Below are 22,527 nucleotides of genomic sequence, written 5' to 3' on the forward strand. Positions count from 1 at the left end.
TGGCAATTTGATCTCTGGTTCCTCTGCCTTTTCTAAAACCAGCTTGAACATCAGGAAGTTCGTGGTTCATGTATTGCTGAAGCCTGGCTTGGAGAATTTTGAGCATTACTTTACTAGCGTGTGAGATGAGTGCAATTGTGCAGTAGTTTGAGCATTCTTTGGCATTGCCTTTCTTTGGGATTGGAATGAAAACTGACCTTTTCCAGTCCTATGGCCACTGCTGAGTTTTCCAAATTTGCTGGCATATTGAGTGCAGCACTTTCACAGCATCATCTTTCAGGATTTGGAATAGTTCAACTGGAATTCCATCACCTCCACTAGCTTTGTTCGTAGTGATGCTTTCTAAGGCCCACTTGACTTCACATTCCAGAATGTCTGGCTCTAGGTCAGTGATCACACCATCGTGATTATCTGGGTCGTGAAGATCTTTTTTGTACAATTCTTCTGTGTATTCTTGCCACCTCTTCTTAATATCTTTTGCTTCTGTTAGGTCCATACCATTTCTGTCCTTTATCGAGCCCATCTTTGCATGAAATGTTCTTTTGGTATCTCTGATTTTCTTGAAGAGATCTCTAGTCTTTCCCATTCTGTTGTTTTCCTCTATTTAGCACAAAAATTTTTGTCTAATAGAAGCTGACATTGACATAAACTATAAAATAAAAATAGAGCTTTTTCAGATTTTTCTATAAATTACTATGGGTTTTGATACTTGTTATTAACAAAGGAGATTTTACTCTACTTTTAGAAATTAAGAATGAGTTCTTACTTCAAAGTCTCACAAAATTAATTGGTGTGTGTGTTTCATTTCTAGATACTGTTAGGAAGATAAATTTGTCATCTGAAAAACATTATTTCATTCCTAGGTCTCACAACTTTTAGTCTCTTATGAAGCTTTCTGTTAATTTAGAAAGTGGTAATAGAAGATACAAGCTTCATAAAAACTTTTTAATGAGACATTTTGGACATTTTTCAAATATCATCTTATCATGTCTCAAAAAGTACTCAGTAAAGGTAACTCAACACTGATAAAGACTGTTTAAATCTCAGGAATATTTTGTTCCTAATAGCAAAAGTTCTCCTTTGAAAATTATGCCATTGAAGTTAATGTGTTTATATTATGTTTGGAATAGGCATTGTCCTGAGTGTATTCCTCGATGAAATGAAAATACTCTGTGAAATAAGTCTTAGCAAAAGGGTCATCTGCAATATTTGTAATAGATGTCATTATGTAATAGAGTATTTGTGATAATAATTTATAATTATATTTTCTGTTATGTTTTTCATTTTTTTTGAAATACAATTGATTTACAATGTTTGTTGTGTTAGTTTCTTGCATATGTATATATATGTGGGAGGTATATATATAAATATTTTAGATTCTTTTCCATTATAGGTTATTATTCAATATCGTGTAGAGTTCTCTGTGTTGTACAGTAGGTCCATATTAGTTATGTATTTTATAGTAGTATATATAGTAGTATGTCTATGTTAATCCCAAACTCCTAATTTACCCTCCCTCCTTTCCCCTTTGGTAACTGTAAGTTTGTTTTCTGTGTCTGTGAGTCTGTATCTGTTTTATAAACAAGTGCATTGTATCCTTTGTTTAGATTCCCCATCTAAGTGATATCATATGGTATTTGTCTTTGTCTAACTTAGTTCACTTAGTATGATCATCTCTAGGCCCATCCATATTGCTGCACATGGCATTATTTCATCCTGTTTTATGACTGAGTAGTATTCTGTTGTAGTATATATCACATCGTCTTTATCCATTCATCTGTCAGTGGACACTTGGGTTGCTTCTATGTCTTGGCTATTATAAATAGTGCTGCAGTGAGCATTGGTGGGGCATGCATCTTTTTGAATTAGAGTTTTCTCAGGATATATGCCCAAGAGTGAGATCACTATGTTTTTAGTTTTTTAAGTGACCTTCATTGTTGTTGTTGTTTAGCCTCTAAGTCATGTCCAACTCTTTTATGATCCCATGGACTGTAACCTATCAGACTCCTCTGTCCATGGGATTTACCAGGCAAAAATACTTGAGTGGGTTGCCATTTCCTTTCCAGGGGAATCTTCCCAACCTAGGGATCAAATGCACGTCTCCTGCATTGGCAGGAGGATTTTTTACCACTGAGCCACCTGGGAAGCCCAAGGAACCTTCATACTGTTCTCCATAGTGGCTATACCAATTTACATTCTCACCAATAGTGTAGGAAGTTTCTTTATCTCCACACCTCCTCCAGCATTTATTATTTGTAGACTTTTTGATGACTATTCTGACCAATGTGTGGTGATACATCATTATAGTTTTGGTTTATATTTCTCTAATAATTGGTGATTGTGAGCATCTTTTCATGTGCTATTTGGCCATTCATAGGTCTTCTTTAGAAAAATGTCTGTTTAGATCTTCTGCCATTTTTTACTTTTTAATACTAAGCTGTGTGAGCTGTTTGTATATTTTGGAAATTAATTCCTTGACAGTCACATCATTTGCAAATATTTTCTCTTGTTCCATCGTTTGTCTTTTAATTTTGTTGATGGTTTCCTTTGCTGTGCAAAAGCTTTCCATTTAATTAGGTCATGTTTGTTTATTTTTCTTTCTATTTTCATTACTCTAGGAGGTGGGTAGAAAAAAACATTGCTGTGATCTACGTCAAAGAGTGTTCTGACTATGTTTTCCTCTAGGATTTTTACAGTATCCAGTCTCATATTTATTATTATTTTTAAATTAATTTATTTATTTAAATTGGAGGATAAACACTTTACAGTATTATAATGGCTTTTGCCATACATCAGCATGAATCAGCCGTAGGTATACATGTGTCCCCCCATTCGGAACCCTTCTCCCACCTCCCTCCCCACCTAGTCTTACGTTTAGATCTTCAATCTAATTTGAGTTTATTTTTGTACATGGTGTTAAAGAATATTTTTAATCAGTGCAATAGATTAAAACATAGAACTTTTTTTTACGGTTCAGTTTATTGGAAGTCATTCTAATTATCTCTTTTATTTCCTCTTTATCCATTCCCTGCATCCCTTTGTTTTTCCACTCATAGCTCTATGCCATCCCTTGGTTTCTCACCATGTTTACTCGTAAGTACCATTTTCCATTTTCTTTCAATATTGTATTGGGAAAAGAACAGGTCCATTCTTCCCTGGGATATTATCAGATTTAATTACATTAGCATCCTTATGTAATTATAAGGTAATATAGTTGGGTAGCAAATTTTTTCAATTGTTCTGACTGGGGGATATCAAAAAGAGTGTTCTATAGAATGAAAACCTATATGTCATAACATTGATAAAATCTCTGCCCTCTATTGAAACATAAGTTAATATTAACTATACTATTTACATAAAGTTTTAGAAGGAAACTTTTACAACCAAATCAGACTCAATTTTTAGAGACTATCTAATAACTAATACTTTTGTTATTTCCTAAAGTAGAATTCTTCTAGAAATAGAAAGTTTATGTGAATATGTAATACTTTAATGTATTATACACATTAATGCAGTAGATACCTAGATTAAATATGCACATATGATAAATGAAATACAATACTTGAAGTAGATCTGCATGCACTGGCCTGGAAAGGTGTTGAAAGTACTAATAAATGAAAAAAAGAAAGTTTCAGAAAATAGAAAACTGCTAATCAGATTTTTTATGGGAATTTCAAAAAGCAGTTCTTAGAGTGCATAGTAGAAATATAATGATACAGAAATTATAACAGTACTAAAGTTCTTCTAAGTAAATGAATTTGTTAAAATAATATAACCAGAAAATTCTAGGAAGAAATTGAATGTAAGAGCTATACCGAGATTGATAACGGAGGGTAGGAAATCTATTTGATGAATTAGATTATCAATTTTTTAAACCTATCAATTTTACTGCCTTGGGAAGCAGTAAACCTACAAAACCAAGTAAACATTTTATAAAAATAGTTTTCCAATATTTTTCCTTTAATAGTTTTGACCCATAAGGGAATTATCATGACTAGTAAAGCAGCTTGTTGTTGATTTAATTTTTATTTTGTTTTAAATTTTTTTAATTGATTTATTTATATTTGTCACTTTACAGATGTATTTCCACTGCACAAAATTTTCCACCTCTGGGATACCTTATTGCTTGGGAATTCCTCCTTCCCATTCTGTATCGGAGTAGCAATTCTTCAGCAGCTGCGTGACCGACTTTTGGCTAATGGCTTTAATGAGTGCATTCTTCTCTTCTCGGACTTACCAGGTATAGATATATAAAAATGGAATCACTAAGTGAAATTTAATTATGGGATAATGAGACATCCTTAAAACAATTTTCAAAAATAATCATCCAGATCTTCAGAATCTCTCCTGCTTGAGCCATATCCTTCCTCTCTGAACTCTCTTGCTTATATACTACCTCTTTAGCCGGCCCAGCATTATAGATACAAAGCTGGGTCATACTAGCTCAGTCATTTATTTTCATGTCAGTGATGATGCCAAAAGGTGAAAGACAAGGGCAGGAGAAGGGGGAGAAGGGAGCATCATGTGACATATATGCCTTGCTTAGGATAGGCCTGTTTATCTTCAGCAGATAGATAGTAAATAAAGGCCACTTGGGAAGGTGTTTGAGAACCCAAGTTTTTACAAAGATGTAATTCACATGGAACGTTGGTCTCTCCTATCCATAGTTAACTTGCTAACTATTTAATAGTTTAAAGAAAGGAAACACTGTCCTCTTGAGAGAGCAAATCATACTCCAGGGGAGTTCTATGTTATGCTGGATAGTAAGTAAAGTTATATATTGTATTCGTAAGTGAGGAACTTGTAAGTCTAGGAGTTGAATGGTTAGTGTAGAAATATAGAATGCAAGTATAGTTTAAGCTTTTATACTATAGCTGAAAAGATGGAAGTAATATGGTTGCATAGGATATAATAATCTGTGGCAGAAAAAAAAAACTTAACTACATTTTTGCAGAAACCAAAGTATTTTTCAAGTAGAAAAATTCTATTTCAAATTGCATTTCCTTGGATCCAACCCATCTATGAGTTTATTGCTATTCTTCATATTTGCAGGCAACCAAAGTGATTACTGAAAATAAACACACTTAAAATTATCCAAGAGATAAATTTTTCAAAAAATCAAAGAGTAAAAGAAAGAAATCTTAAGATTTTATATTTAATAAGTACTCTCAAAAGGAATAATAAACTGCTGCCTACCCCAGTTTTTATTTTTCGTGGCTGATCTATACCTGGTATTTCAGCATTTTTCTGTTGTTGAAAAATCTTCATCCTTGTTGAAAAACTAAGAAACATTATGGGATTTGTTTAAAACTTCTCTTTCTACTTTTCTCCCAAACTAAAAGTATCACCATCAGCTTCTTAACTTACCAAACTTTAATTAAAGTTGATAACTTCTTATATGAACAAATAGTAGTTTAGTTCTTTTTTTTTTCTGGGAGATTCTTAATGTAAATCAAGTTATCTCTGATTTTCCTATTGATGTTGAACAGTTACCCAAAAAAAGCTAGTTTCACAAACTACAAATACTGTCTGTAACTGTGTAGATGTTTTCCTCTTGTTCCTAACTTGCCAAAGTAAACAGAGGATGATTGATTAGGATGAAAGGAATTTTTCTGGTCATGTCTAAAAAATACATGTTAGAAATGATGATTGTGCATTTTTAAGTAAAGCAAATTTCTTGCCTTTCCAATTACATGCATAAATGTTCCAGCTATACACTGGTGAAGGAATCTATTTTCATATTGAACAGGCAGATTAGTGGTAACTCTGCTTATACATTAAAATAAAGTCATTATTCCTGAAATCAGAAAGTAAGAATATATGTTGGTTAGCACTGACTCATTGAAAAGGAAAACACTACTTAGTTTTGAAAGTAGGATAGGATGCCTTCTATTGATGTGATTTGCATGGGTCCTCAGTGCCATTATTCTGGCCCATCATTTACTTGGCCACTGTATATGATTCCAGTTGGGAAAGAAAAAGTTTATAAAAAAATGTGACTTAAAAAAAAAAGGACAGAGGGGTTAAATGTAAACTTTTCCCTTAAGTACACCTATGTTTCTTTTTACTTTTAATCACAGTGCACTTATTTGGGATGTCTTTCCTACTTAGATCTAAAAGATATCTCTTTTCATCATGTTGAGCCCCCTCACTATACCTGATGCTTGAAGAAATTCAGAAGTGGTCATGGGAAGGCCTACAAAGTGAATCTGGATTAATATACATACAAACACACTGAATATGCCTTTTCTAATCAAAATATTATGTGGCATAAACTTAGGACATATTTGAAAGAAAAAAAAAATTTTTTTAAGACTGCAAAAAAAGAGAAAGGATAGGCTAGCTCTATGCTGCTGCTGCTGCTAAGTCACTTCAGTCGTGTCCGACTCTGTGTGACCCCATAGATGGCAGCCCACCAGGCTCCCCCATCTCTGGGATTCTCCAGGCAAGAACACTGGAGTGGCTTGCCATTTCCTTCTCCAATGCATGAAAGTGAAAAGTGAAAGGGAATTTTACCTTAATTCTTGAGATAGACTTTGTAGATAAAGATAGGTTAGAATTAAACATTAATTTGAAGTCTTTAAATATATTGTGCTTTACTGAAGTCCTCACTTAACTGTGTTTAAAAACATAAGTAAGCAATCAGAACAAATTTAGCTAAATTCTTTTCTGAAGCAGATTAGCAAATTCACTGTTCAAAATATCTGTTGACAGTAATGTAATGGAATCACCATCCAGTTGGTAACCTTGAAAACAAAATGCCCTTGCATTTTTTTTTTTTATTGTCCCATTCTAGTTGCTTCTTTCTACAAAGAGAGGTCCAAAAGCCTAGTGACTAAGAGCATGGAATGTAGAGCCAGATCACTTGGGTTTTAGATACTAGCTCTACCACTTTCATGTGTAACCTTAGGGACCTGACTCAGCCTCTTTGTATCTGTTTCCTTAGCCCTGGTTTTATGTAAATGATAATTGTACCTACCGCACAGGATTGTTGTCCTAAGTAAATCAGTGCCTCTGAACAACTTAGAGCAGTCCTTGCAAAGAGCAAGAGCTATGTAAGTGATTATTATTATTAATGTTCTCATCATTATTATGATTTTCCTCACTTATTCCTTTCCATCGTGACTGCTTTCCTATTGGTAGAATAAATGAAGCAATCACCCCGTTTGGCTTTTTCTATAGATTATTGAGACTGATATCAATCATATTGATTTCCTTATTAACAAAAGCAATTGAGGAATTGCCTGAGAAGCCAAGTAAGCCTTCATTGTATATGTATGTATGCATATTATGACTAAGAAGAGTATCTCTTTTCATCGCTCAGGGACAACATAGTCTAGTGGATACAAAGCACAGTCTTTGGAGTCAAGACATAAGAGTCTGAGTCCTAACTGTTCCACTCACTACCTGTGTGATCTTGGAAACTTTCAGTATGGTTCTCTTGCTGAGAAGAGTGATATGTAGAGTGAAATAGATGAGAGTTCACCCCCCAACTCTGGCATATATTAGCTGTGTGAACATGAACAAGTTGTTAATCTCTTTGGAAAGAAAATCCTATACATTAGGAAAGCTTTAGCAAAATGGAGCTAAAAATATGTTTTAGCGTTAAAATGAACACAGCAGATAATATGCATAATGTACTTGACACAAAACCTGATACCAAATACTCATAACTTTTTTTTAAAATATGTGTAGCATTTAATACTTTAAACATACAAAGAATGTATGACATTCAGTCTTTGTAAATTCCCTCTCTTTTCTTCCTCCTTTCCATAACTTTGTACTAACCTTTTAATTCTTGAAGAGAGAACACAGCAGAAAGGCATTATTATTTTTGCCAAAAACTGCTTCCAAATTCTGTCCCCTTTAGTAAATGATATAGTGTGATGTCACATTCCAAGGAGGTACAAGTGGTGCTAGAAAATTTTGCTGGAAGTTCTTAACATGTATTGGTATGTGTGTCATTTAAGTACTAAAGGAAATAACCATGAGACCAGTATATTTGGCATTTTTTATACAATCTCAAAATAGTAGTAGGGTATTTTGGAAAAAATACTGGGTTTTTCATAGCGCCATTCAGTACTGGATATTGGCCACTGGTGTTAAGAGTGTAGTTTCCAAAGTTACCACCGTTAAAGCCAACTACAGGATGAGGTAGTCAGCCTTCAGCCATATTATTCTGCTGTTGTGTCCATCTGGCTGACAAAATAATATTTTTGAGGATACATCTAAGCAGTTCCCAAGATGAATATGATAATCTGACTAAAACCAAAATGGTCATAATTTTAGAGTGGATTTTTAATAGCTGAAATGTTTAATTGCTTTTTTGCTTTGTTGGTGTATATCCTTTTTACAGTTAAAAAATTAATTCAGCATATTTATGTGATTGTGGTTGAAATAAATTCCCAGAATGCATAACTTTGTACCTCTGAACATCTTCAAGCATAGGAATCTTTTAAAGTAAGAAAGAAGTTTTTCTTAGAGAATCTATAAAAGAAATTAGGAAATCTGTATGGAAGAACACTTCACTTACCCTCAGAGATTAAAATATTTACTTTACCTCTGAAAGAAAAAAATAAGTATGTATAAAGTATTTTGAAGGAAATACTGTGTATATTGAAGGAACTTGAACGTGTGAAAAGTAAATCCTTTTTGCAGGAAGAAATCAGCAGTTGGTTGAAACATCTTAATTGTCTGATGTATGTTTTATTACAGAAATTTAATTAAAACATTTTAAATAAAACTTTAAGATGTTATCTCAGTATTACCTACATAATTTACAGTAGGATTCAACACATACATGAAAAATACTGGTAGTGTCTATCATGTAGCACTTCACTGGTTCCTCAAAAATATTGTAGCTCAGCAAAGGTACGTATCCCTTTTGACTTAAAGCAGTTTTGTAATGCAGTCTTTATTGTTATTTAGCATAGCATAGAATATGTCATGAAAATCACACGTATTTTGAGCAACACAGTTATGTACCAGGTTGTTTAAGATGTATGCTGAGAAATCCTAGCCATTTATTTCAAATAACATGCACATATTTTGAGACTGAGAGACAAGTTATTAAAGTTATTAAAAACTAAGAAATAGAGCAAAGTACTAAAGTATGTTGAATCCTTAAAGCTGTGTCTTGTTATTTTCCTGTTTTTCCACAAGATGAAACTGAAAATCAATGATAATGAGAGTGAGGAGGAAATTCAATTTAGTTTATGAAATCATAGATTTAAGGTACTGGTGACAATCCCTGTGGTAGTGAAGTAGGAAAGAAGATCAATAAGAACTGATCCGGGTTTTCCTTTTTTTTTTGGATAGGGTTCAGTGAATAATTTCTTGCTTTCATTTAGGGATAAGTATAAATTAAATAGGGTTTTTATAGTATTTATGTATAATTTCCCAATTGTAAACAGTGGCCCAGATTTTTTAAAACTATACTTGTGACCCCTTTATTAAATAAATAGTTATAATGGTGATAAGTGCTACAGAAAGCAGTAGGAATTTATTACAGAACACTACCCAGTCTGAGGGAGGTAAAGAACCTTCTCTAAGAGAGTGATACTAAAGGTAATATCTGAAATTAATTGACTTTGGGAAGTAAGAAGTGGAGAGAGGGGAGCATCTTCTAGACGGAGGAAAGAAAGTGCTGCAAAAGCCCCAAACAACTCAAGGAACTGGAGTGGTATCCTTGGTGCAAGGAGGAAAGTGGTTAGAAAAGAGAGTGATCAAGCAGGATCTTAGGCCACATTAGGGATATTTTTCAAATATATCTGTAGAGGTATTTTCTTTCTTCTCACTGTTTTTAAAAGAATGAAAAGTGTCCTTGAAAAGATACTTTTCCTTCAGTACGGCATTCCCAAAATAGAATGCTGTATTGATATTTGAGGTGCATTCTAGTCTCTGAACATTCCTTTCAAGAAGCTCTATAATGAGCAAAAGGCAAAGGATTCTTAACATGAGTATTCTCAGTAGGTATCCATAATTCCTTTTATTCTGGCTTGAGGAGAGCTGATGAGATGAAAAAATAGAGCAATAATAGTACCCAGTTATTCAGTGAAGGTTTTGTATTGTCAGCCCTCTAAGATTTTATACTGTTTTACCTGAAGCTGAGAATCCATAATTGTTTACGTTTTCTGCTTGTAGCTATGTAATGTTAATGCATGTCTATTTCTAAGCACATCTTCATGAAATTGCAAAAGGACAATCATATTGGAAATTAAATATGGAGATTTTACCCCCACCCATAGAAATTACATGTTAACATTAAGATTTAGATGAAAGATTAAATTCTTCTGAATTTAAATTGGTTAAGGAGAGATGAAAGAGTAATATATTTTTATTGACATGATCACGTAGTCAGTGAAATGAAAATCATGAAAATGTATTTTCAAAATCTTACTTATCTCCTTGTTGGGAAGGGAATACTGTATTATTGTATGGAAAAGGGGAAAATATGAAAGCAGATGTTAGAAAACATGACTTCCAAGCTGAAAATAAATGTCTATGAAAAAACACAAAACCAGTAGAATAAATTGTAAATATTCAAATTGTAAGCTGTTTTTCGGAAGCTGGATAAATTCCTTTAACACTGAGCTAGTTGTTGCTCTTAGCACATCACTAATTTTGCAATACATAAATAGTTTATATGAAGAAGGCAATGGCAACCCACTCCAGTACTCTTGCCTGAGAAATCCATGGACGGAGGAGCCTGGTGGGCTACAGTCCATGGGGTCGTGAAGAGTCAGACATGACTGAGCCACTTCACTTTCACACGCTGGAGAAGCAAATGGCAACCCACTCCAGTATTCTTCCCTGGAGAATCCCAGGGACGGGAGCCTGGTGGGCTGCCATCTATGGGGTCGTACAGAGTTGGACACGACTGAAGCGACTTAGCAGCAGCAGCAGCAAATAGTTTATAAAGTTAAAGGTTTCTTATGTATTCAGAAGTATAATGAAAAATAAAGTTAGGGTTGATCAGAATTTTCTACTTACCTTGAAAGCTGAGAGTAGATTAGAGTCCTAATACACCTTAAAGTTGGTCCCAAGGTTTCAAGGCTCTTTTCCATAGGAAGACTCTTCTCCATAGTAAAGCAGTCTTTTTTTATGATTGACAGGGATTCTGCTCTCTGAATTTTTTTGAGTAGTCCAAAAATTATCTTGCAGTCTCAATCAGGTATTAAACGTACTTTGTTTCAGGACCTCAATGATGGAATTTGTTTGTTTTTGTTTTACTGTTGAGTATTTATGTGTGTGTTAGGTTTTTAAAGTATTTTTAAAATATACAGAACATTTTACACTTCTGAAGTATCTTAAAAGTAGTCAACCTCAGAAATCTTTAAAAGTCAGAAGTTATGGTTAAAATTTCCCCCATATATACTGCTGATGGATAATGAAAATAATAATGTAAGGACCAAAATGAGTATATATATATCATACCTAAAATGACTTTTAACATATATTGTTCTATATGTCATTGTTACTTTAAAATGTAATAATACTTTTGGGTCGCATTCTTTCCAGTCTTCTACCTAGCCTTTTGCATGTGTATGTGCTATCGCTTCAGTTGTATCCTGATCTTTGAGACCCCATAGACTGTAGCCCACCAGGCTCCTTTGTCCATGAGATTTTCCAAGCAAGAATACTGGAGTGGGTTCCCATTTTTTTCCCCAGGGGATATTCCCAAGCCAGGGATCAAACCAGTGTCTCTTGCATCTCCTGCATTGGAAGGTGGGTTCTTTACCACTAGTGCCACCTGGGAGGCACCTAACCTTGTATCACTATACAAAAATGAAAGTACAGTTAACCCTTCAGCAACGCAGAGGTAGGGGTGCCTTTGCTTGCCACAGTTGAAAATCAAAATATAATTTACCATCAGTCCTTTGTATACCAGTTCCTCTGTATCTGCTGTTCCTCCACATCCACTCTTCCTCAGTATCAACGGTTCTGCATCTACAGATTCAACCAACCGTGGATGGTGTAGTGCTGGGATATTTACTATTGAAAAATATCTATGTGTAAGTGGACCCATGCAATTCAAAACCTATGTTGTTCAAGGGTCCACTGTAATCTGATGTGTTCTTGTTGCGTTATCTTAAATGATGATCCTCAACAGAATGGAAAATAACTCCTTACTACATATCCCTTCTAAGTGTGAGTGTGCCGAGTCAAACAGAAAACAAACCAATAAACAAGATCAGAGAAAATGAAGAGGAATAATATGCCATATGCTTATAGGCTAGTTAGTAAATATTATATAACACAGAGGAAATAACCAAAATTTTCATACTTTTATTTTAAAAATCTACATTGGATTACCTTGAAAAATGTAAACCATCAGTCCTTCAGTAAAAGCATGTATCAGTCATATGAAAAAATGCTTATTGAGCTTGAATACAAGGTTCTATTGCCAAGAAAGAATCAGATTTCCAGTTTTGTTTTGGATTCAGTGTTAAGTATAAAAGAAAAGGAGAAAACGATGGCTACTGCTGAGCTGGTGCTGGGTCTTCCAAGCTGCTACATTGTTCTTTTTTTCTGAAGTGAGCTGTGTTCTATTAGCAACACCAGCTGCTTTGCATCATAATATGTATCTACTCAACTGCTAAATGATCAAGACAGTTACGTTAAGAATAGAAAACAGTTTAAGTATCTGTGTGTCAGTAATGCTTATTGCATTTCCTATTTTATTTCTCACTTCATTGTAGGCGCTAAGCAGCAGAGATGATAGATGCTTAGCAAAATGTGCCAGTAAGCACATGCACACATATCAGGGATGTGAAAGTCTGAGTGAAGTAAAGTAGGAGCCCAGTTATGTATTGTACCATCATTTCCCCCTCAGACTGCATAACCAAGATTGTACTTATAAAATGTGCTCAGTCCTTCATTTGACAAATATTTATGTGTGTGTGTATGTAATGTGTACATATATGTATGTGTATAATTAATCTTATTACTGGTTTATCATTCTTGTACTGGCCCAGAGCATTTTTGCCTAACTATTTAAAGGGGATTCAATGGTACCCTGTAACTATGACTAACACTTTTAATTTGAATTATATTAGTTCCATGTAGTATTACTTCCTGGTTCCATTAAGTCATCTGACTAAGGAGGGGTTAAAAACGACAATATAAAAATAGGCTTTTAAAAGAATATTTAGAATGAGTGAGGAGATCACAACAAATTACAAAACAAAAATAGCATAATATTTTTATTCATTAAATGTCTGACATATCTCTGTATTTGTCCTCCTCTTTTGCTTCTTATTCATTGATTCATATAACAGTAGTTGTATATTATTTTCTATAGAAAACATGAATAATCAGCCTTTTCACAGGCTTAGTTGGTTGAACTTTGTTTTTTAATATTGATAATAGTAATGCATAAAACATATCACTTACCCCAGGTGTGGCTTCTGTTTGTTTGCTGCAAGTTTGTTTCCTGTAAACACAGGAATGCTATTTTTTTGTGAAGTTCCTATCAAAAAAAAAAGAAAAAGTTAATGGTGCACCTATAATTGTGTATATAGCATTATTGAAGTATATTTCTAGAAGGAAAGAATTTCTCTTTTGATCAGGCATCGAAGAGAACCTAATTCTCTGCTTACAGTTTCACATGTTTAATGTTTCGAATTTTCAGTCTTATTTTTGGCTGTGTACATGTCAACTATGTTTTTCCTGCACATAAACTTTTGGTTCTAGAACACACATTCACATTGCTCCTATATAGTAGGGATTGGGGATATTCCAGGAAGTCATTTCTAGAGTTAGCAATAACTTTACTATATTGTCAAAGATAAGCAATGCCAGACACTAATTAAAGTGGTAAGCACAGGTTTTAATCAGTATTACACTATTGCAAAAATACCCCAGTGTGAAGTGAAAAACTGTAAAATATGTGAAGGACGGCATTGGGTCCGTGTGAAGTACATCTGCATTTACTAATAGACACCAAACTTAGGCTCCTACCTTCCCACAGAGGTACCTATCTTCAGACAAGGACCCTATCTTCAGTTATTTCCTGGAACAAATAGTAAATTCTTTTGGCAGCCTTGATTTTCTCAAGGAGGCATTCATAGGGTGTTAGGGTCATCTGAGGGATGTGACCTTGAATTGCTATATATTATGTTGAGAGTTTTGTTCAGGCCAACTTTTTAGGCCAAGATTGAGACATAGTTGAGAAAAGGCTTAGAAGAGTCTAGCTAGACTTGACCAAGGAGGAAATCTATGTCAATACCCAAAAGTGACTTAACATAACAGAAAAATACCCATTAAACCATACTAAATATATCTCTAGTTTAGCTTAATTATATCAGAGTATTCACAGCCACTATGTTGTCCAACACAAGAGGAAGTGTAATGGAGTTGAAATTGGTATAAATAAAGACAAGTTTTCACTGATTGTGATTTAAATATTTTTACTTTTGCACATTTTACAAAACATGACCATAGAAACAGTAAATTTGGAGGTACATTCTTTGGAGTAGCAGAATCGTAAAAGACTTGAAACTCAGAATCAGCAGCATAGCCAATAGCCAGAGAGCGGAAATGTCTACAGTTACAATATCCAGTCTTCTCCATGGTCAGTTCCTAGAATACTGGCAAGGATTAGTTTAGACAGGTTAAAGAATAATTCTCTGGAGAAATATAATGTTCCCCAAAAGAGGAATACCTTACTTTTGGGGATCTTCTAACAAATGACCATATCCCCAAGTTACCTATAGTGAATCCACCAGTAACAAAGCCTTGCCCACATATTCAGAACTTCCAATATAATTTTTAGTGCTGTTCTTTTAAATACCACCAAACCTCTGGGGAAAGTCTCCAGCTAAAAAAACACAGAATAGCACCTACTGAATAAAGGAATATCCTCAGAAAAGCAATTATGAGAAGATAAAATAGCTATGAAAATTCAGGATTTTTTAAAGTATTAATATGACAAAAAATACTTACTGGAAATTAAAAATGATGTGGAAATGCATTCAGCTTTATATGAAAGAGTTGGGTGATAAAGCTTAAGAAAGCCCTCAGAGAATACAAGAAAAATACGGATGCAAAGTAAGAGGAAAGGGCAAAATTATTAGAAAATCTATTCAGGATGTTCAGGATTCTTCTAATGAAAGAAGAGAGAAGGAAAAAAGTGAAAAATTATTACAGATAATACACAGTAACTTTTTCTGCAACTGAAGGATTATAATAAGACCATCATTATGAAATTTCAGAACACCAGAACTCCTAAAGGTTTACAGAAAAGAAGAAAATCACATATATGTGATCTTAAATCAAAATTGCATCAAATTTCTCAGAAGAAAGACAATAGGGCACTTGCCTTACATAACTCTGAAGAAAAATAAATCAATCCTAGAGTCTTATGACTAGCCCAACTATCATTCAGAGGCAGAATAAATATATTAAAAACACGGACAATTCCAAAATAATTTGCTTCCTGTGCATCCTTTCTTAAAAATTACTGGGAAATGTGTTCCACCAAAATGATGCAGTAAGTCAAAAGGGAGAAAATAATATCTTAATGCCCAAATTAGGGATCAAATATAGAGGGAATTAGGTGATGGTAAAGAGAAGTGCCATGTAAACAGCTGTTCACTCTATCTGGAAAGCAGTTCATACTCATTAAAACAAAAGAATGGAGGGCTTCAGGAGAGAGATCTTTTCCACCTACCCTTGCCCAAATGTAACATGAGTTGCATTTTATAATTTTAAAAATAGTTTAGTATTTATGAGAGGGAACAATAGTAATGGATAAGATAGGTAAACTACGATTTACAAAAGTTATTTTTCTGAGTGTACCTCATGGAGCTTGGAATCAAACCTGGGAAAGCATAATCCAGGGTGCATACTTTTTCACAAATGCATTATATCAAAATGAGAATGCAAGGTAGAATGTAGTAGTGCTCTGGGATGAGAGGTTATTTTTAAAAGAATAATTGCATATTTTAATGTACAGTTTATAAAGTACTTTTCATAATATTTTGGTTATGATAAAGTACTTTGGAAGGATTTTGAGATGGAAGGATGACATGGGTCAAGAGAATGGAGAATGGGATATTTGCCAGTAGTAATAATCAGGCTCAAATTGGGGTGGATGCCAGTGAATTCTCACGATTCCCTGTAAACCTTTTATGGTATTGGTAGGGTGTTTTGGAAGCAGATATAAATGACTTTTCCATGCCAGTGATTTAAGGACTGAACTACAACCTCTCATCTGCATCAGTAATTTGACCTCAAGCTTTTAATGGGTGACAGATGTGTCAAACTGATTTGAGCACTACGGACGCAAAATTTATGGTCCAAAATTCTTTTCCTTTGGAAATTAAACAGTGTGAAGTAGATAAACTTTTTTTTTTAAGATGACAAAGTTTTCTCTCTTTAGCTGCAAGTTTTTAACGATATTAATTGGAAATGTTTTAAAATGAATTGAACATACCTCTTCTGTCTCAAGTGAAGTAGAGGAATGTATCTGAACTTTTATTTTTCTTCTCATTGGTGTTTGTATTCTTCTCTTTGTGGAATTAAGTTGATGATGTTAAAGAGCTTTTTAGAAGAATACATTTCCTATTGACAATTTCTCAAATAAATGGGCCCACGCTTCAAAACATGTTCAACTCTCGTTTTATAGATGAAACTCTTGTTTCATCTTGTGGTGATGAAATCTGACCTCTTTGTGCAGCAATGGAAGTAACCAACTGTGAAGTTGGCAAGCATCACTAAGAGCAGATAAAGCAATGTTTAATTGAGTAACTGGCCTTTCTAGAGCTGCTGGCTATTGTTTCCCAAATCTAAATAAATTGGGAAGTGAAAGATGCCTTATAATCCTTTTAACTTCAGAGATTCTACTGGTGGTAACAACACTTAACACATTCAATCACTTAACTTCATTACGTGTTAATTTCTTCATCTTCAACAGAAATCAAGGGATTACATTACCTGTCTAAAGGCAATGGCAACCCACTCCAGTACTCTTGCCTGGAAAATCCCATGGACGGAGGGGCCTGGTAGGCTGCCGTCTATGGAGTCACACAGAGTCGGATACGACTGAAGCGATTTAGCAGCAGCAGTGAAAGTATACAACACCTGTCACATAATAGATGTTCAATAAGTGTCCATTTCTGTGCCCTTCTCTAAGAGTTTTCCACCTTATAAAAGCAGACAGTTCTATAAGGCATGACTCATGCACCATTCACAGAATCAATTTAAGGGCCTATTTCCTTTTTCCTTTATATGTAAGCACTTCATTCCAAAAAGGGAAATAGGGACCTTATCCCTCTGTAAGGGATTTGATGTATTTTTCTCCATTGCTTATCTGAATTGACACAATTGGACTTTTACAGAGGAAATGATGATAACTACCTTTTACTATATTAGGAATGTAGAAAGGAAAAAGCTGGTCCATGCTAAACTCTTTCATCCTAGCCAAATTCTTCAATTTCTACTGCCTTTCTGTGATAACTCCATTTCCCCATAGAGTTACAGCTTTACTCTCCATCAGGAATGTTAATATTAATCTCCTCATGGGTTGCAGTCTTATTGAAACACACACACAATAATTTAGCATTGTAATAAATTTCCTATGTATATTACCTCTGTATCAAAGGTGTTTAAATTTCTTTCAGATCAGAAAAAGAAAAGAAAATTTTCTTTGAAAATATTTTCTATCATTTTTAATTGAGTGCATTTTATTTCTGTATATGTGATACCTCACTTAAACTTTTCTGCACTTAAATCAAGAAATTATTTTTAAAAGGATAAATACTGAATTTAGATTTTGATTAATTTTTGTCCTGATTATTTTATATCTTTTGTAATAAGTGGAAGTGAAACTGTTAGTACCCTTTACTTGAAATCATGGTATATTAAATCTGAGTCTTATGTTTGCCCACTCCCAAATTCCAGCCTTCTTTCTACTCAATCTTAATTTTTTAATTTGAGAAAGTAAAAATATTGTTAAAGTTAAAGAAGCAGATTCTCTAACAAGAATGTATGATTAATATATTTAACTTTTTGAATAATGATATACTGAAATATACTGTATATATGTATCATGTGTCTACATAATAATACCAGATACCCTCTACCATTCTAATCATATGTTGATTAATATCCATATTACATTTTACTGACATCTTTTCTAATTAGTTTTCATTTTAGCCATATTTGTGCATATGTATTTAGGAAAACTTGTGGTTCTTACATAAAGAGAGCAATAGCTTCTATATTTGCTTTTTTTTAAAAAAATTTTTTCTATCTAGAAATTGACATTGAACGCTGTGTGCGAGAATCAATCAACCTGTTTTGTTGGACTCCTAAAAGTGCTACTTATAGGCAGCATGCTCAACCTCCAAAGCCAACATCTGATAGCAGTGGAGTCAGAAGTTCAACACCTTATTTCCCCACTGAGTGTCCAGATCCTCCAAAAACAGATCTGGTATGTATTTGCTTGACTTAATTTATAAACTATAAAAGAAGATGAATATTATATTAATACACTTTAGCATCTTTATTGTTCATAATACAGTAATCACTTATGTTCTTTTAACATAGCTCTCTCTTCTAGGATGTTGTATTCATACAACTGGTTCAGGTCTTGAGGCCAGCCAAAGGTGAGAGCTTAGTTAAGGCCTTCTCAGGTCTTTCCTATGCATGCAAACATCCTGTGTGTGCATAGACAGACTTCTAGATTCCCAGGATTCTCTTAGCACTTTCAGATTCCCCTGTGGACGTTGAATTCCTCAGCTTTTAATTTTAGTGTTTTTATTTTTATTGTCAGCTTATTCTTTGCTTCTACTGTTATGGCCACTTCAGGCAGCCACAACATTAAACAATTGCTGCTGACTCTTTTTGACAGATATCTTCAGAGAAGTGTCTCTTTGCACGGAGAGGGTTGTGAATCAGGTCAAATAAAGGCAAGCATTGTAAGGAGAGGTTTCTAGGAAACTGGAAGATAGGTCAAGTAATCATAACCTGCTGAAATGACACTTTTTGGGAGCTCTAAAACCGTTCTGTCCTGTCCAGTGGTTGCTAGATTTCTGGTTTGTGAGACTGTTGGTTTTTAAGGTGACTGTGGAACTGAGGAGAGGGAAATGAGAGTAGGGAAAATTAAAACTCCGCAAATCTTACATTCTTACTGAAATTCAGATGTTTCTTTTGACTACATACTCTATAGATTGCAGCAGACAGACCTTTGTTAAACTTCCAGAATTCTAAAAAGTTTATTTTGATAATCTCTGCCAGTGTTCTCATTGTGTTTTGAAGGAGCAGCTCTTCTGAGATTCTTACTTCGCCATTCTCACTGATGTCACTCATATTCTATGCTATTTGTCCACTACATTTTAATTCCTCAATGAAACAAAACGATTGAGAAATCGTTGATTTTAAAAGCTCAAAAAGGAAGAGTGACAGCTCAAGTAATGTGAAACTTCCATTTTGTGATTAAGTGAAATTTTACTAAGGAAAATTGCTGTTTATTTTAACTTTGAATAAGTGGTTTTAAATCTTTGCCCTTACAGTCTCATCTGACATGAGATTTTTGTTTAAAGTGTTTAATAGTCTGAATGTCACTAAACCCCAAGTCCCTTAATATGTTGCTAATTATGATAAGTGTCAGAGTACTGGGTCAATTTGCTAAAACTTTGTAATACAAAACTAACTTTTTTTGTATACTCATAAATCTGATATATTATTCCCAACAACAATACTAAGAATGAAAGAGAAAAATGTATTATTTACATAAAATGTTGCTATCTGAAGAATATTCAAGTTTTGGTTCACTTTTGTTTAGAATTTATTTCATTCTTTTTATATTTCAACTGTAAAGAAAAATATAATGAATAGTGTAAAAATGCATTGTTTTTCAACAATATGTCTGAACACATACTGTTAAACAGATGTCATTCAAGTTACTGAATTAAGAGTACCTACATTCAAAATTTGCATTTAGTGAAGGGTATACCAACAGTAAGCAAAAAAAGTAAACATTTAGTGTGTTTTCTAGAGTCTACATATAAGTCAGATCATGTGGTATTTGTCTTTATCTGTCCAACTTATTTCACTTAGCATAATATCCTATGGATTATCCATGTTGTTACAAATGGCAGGATTTCTTTTTTAATGGTTGAATAATATTCCATCATATACGTATACACAACACTTTTTTTATCCATCCATCTGTTGTGGAACATTTAGTGGCATTTAGGTGCCATTGTGGAAATTAAACAATAAGAAAAAAATAAATGGGACTGCATCAAACTGAAAAATTGTTATACAACAAAGAAAACTATCAATAAGACGGAAAGGCAGTCTTATGAATGGGAGAAGATATTTGCAAACTATATATTCAGTAAGGGATTAACATCCAAATTACACTAAGAACTCATACAACTCAAAATCAAAGAACATACAACCCGATTAAGAAATGGGCAGAGGACCTGAATAGACATTTTCCAAAGCCATAAAGTATATGTCAGTTGCTCAGTCATGTCTGACTCTTTGCGACTCCACTGACTATAGCCCCTCAGCCTCCTCTATCCATGGAATACTCTAGGCAAGAATACTGGAATGTATTGCCATTCCCTTCTCCAGGAGATTTTCCTGACCCAGGGATTGAACCTGGGCCTCCCACACTGCAGGAAGATTCTTTATTGTCAGAGCTACCAGGGAAGCCCTTCCAAAGGCATACAGATGGCTAACAAATACATGATCAACATCACCAATCATCAGGGAACTGTAAATCAGAACCCCAATTTGATATGCACTCATACTGGCGACTTAGCAGCAGCAGCAGCATACTGTTAGAATTGCTATCATCAAAAAGACGACAAATAATTAATTGGCAAAAATGTGGAGAAAGGGAACCTGTGTGCACTGTTGGTGAGATGTAAATTGGACCAGCCACTGTGGAAAACAACAGAAAGGTTCCTCAAAAAATTAAAAATAGAACGGCCATATGATCTATGGCAGTTTCACTTCTGGGTGTTTACCTGAAGAAAGCAAAATTAATTTGAAAAAAATATCTACACATCAGTGTTCATAGCGGCATTATTTATAGTAACCAAGATATGGAGGCAACCTAAGTGTCCATCAATAGATACATGGATAAAGATGTGGTATTTTCATACACACACAATGGAGTATTACTGAGACAAAAAATATTGAAATCTTGCCATTTGCAACAACATGGATGAAACTTGAGGGTATTTTGGTCAGTGAAATAAACCAGAGAAAGAAAAATATCATATTATCTCACTTATATGTTGAATCTAAAAGACAAAAAAATAACAGAACAAAGTGAGACCGTACTTACAAATACAGAGAACAAACAGGTGGTTGCCTGAGGAGAAGGATGTGGCAGAGGGGTGTGTGTAAAATAGGTGAAGAAGATTAAAAGATACAGACCTCCAGTTATAAAATAAATAAACCATGGAGATATAATACACAGTATAAGGAATGTGGTCAATAATATTTTTATAACTTTGTATAGGGTTAGATGGCTAGTAGACTTATGGTCTTCCCTGATAGCTCAGTTGGTAAAGAATCCGCCTGCAAGGCAGGAGACCCTGGTTCAGTTCCTCAATTGGGAAGATCCCCTGCAGAAGGGTTAGGCTACCCACTCCAGTATTCTTGGATTCCCTTGTGGTTCAGCTGGTAAAGCGGGAGACCTAGGTTCCATCCCTGGGTTGGGAAGATCCCCTGGAGAAGGGAAAGGCTACCCACTCCAGTATTCTGGACTGGAGAATTCCGTGGATTGTATAGTCCTTGGGGTCACAAAGAGTTGGATATGACTGAACGAGTTTCAATTCACAGACTTACGGTACTGATCGTTTCATAATATCTACAAATGTCAAATCACTGTCTAGTACACCTTAATCCAATATAATATTGTATTCCAGCTATATTTCATTTTTTAAAAGGAGAAGAAGAAAAGGACAATGGAAAATGCCAAGAAGTGGGAGTCTGGAGAACATTAGAGAAGAGTTACCATTTTATGTGAGAGACTCAAAGAAAATCTCAGAGAAGGCAATGGCAACCCACTCCAGTACTCTTGCCTGGAAAGTCCCATGGATGGAGGAGCCTGGTAGGCTGCAGTCCATAGGGTCATGAAGAGTTGTACACGACTGAGAGACTTCCCTTTTACTTTTCACCTTCATGCATTGGAGAAGGAAATGGCAACCCACTCCAGTGTTCTTGCCTGGAGAATCCCAGGGACGGGGGAGCCTGGTAGGCTGCCGTCTGTGGGGTCGCACAGAGTCGGACATGACTGAAGCGACTTAGCAGCAGCAGTAGCAGCAAAGAAAATCTATTTAATAAGGAGACATTTGGGAAGAGAACCTAAAAGAAGTGAGAGAGTGAGCCATATATATTTCCTGAGGAAAAATGTTCCATCTTGCAAGTGCAAGGTAGTAGCATTGCTTTGAATGTTAGGGGAACAGTAAGGATACTATACATAGAATGGAATTATAAGAGTATTGTTTTTGTTGTTTAGTCACTCAGTGGTGTCTGACTCTTTTGCAAACCCATGGA

At 34.5% G+C, this 22,527-nt stretch overlaps 1 protein-coding gene across 4 annotated transcripts in view; it reads left to right on the plus strand.

Moving 5' to 3' along the window:
- The window catches only part of TBCK (TBC1 domain containing kinase), a 213,329-nt gene that overhangs the window by 113,579 nt on the left and 77,223 nt on the right, over window positions 1-22,527 (plus strand). For 3 of the 4 annotated variants that reach the window (XM_010848238.1, XM_010848237.1, XM_010848240.1), the window contains 3 exons: window positions 3,057-3,093; window positions 4,079-4,240; window positions 18,261-18,436. In XM_010848238.1, coding sequence (XP_010846540.1) covers window positions 3,057-3,093; window positions 4,079-4,240; window positions 18,261-18,436 — 375 coding nt within the window. Of the gene's footprint in view, window positions 1-3,056; window positions 3,094-4,078; window positions 4,241-18,260; window positions 18,437-21,917; window positions 22,068-22,527 lie in introns of those variants that run through there. The other variant, XM_010848239.1, reaches the window with a different exon arrangement.

Source organism: Bison bison, unplaced genomic scaffold, assembly GCF_000754665.1.
Source record: "Bison bison bison isolate TAMUID 2011002044 unplaced genomic scaffold, Bison_UMD1.0 scf7180017864263, whole genome shotgun sequence".
Lineage (NCBI taxonomy): Eukaryota > Metazoa > Chordata > Mammalia > Artiodactyla > Bovidae > Bison > Bison bison.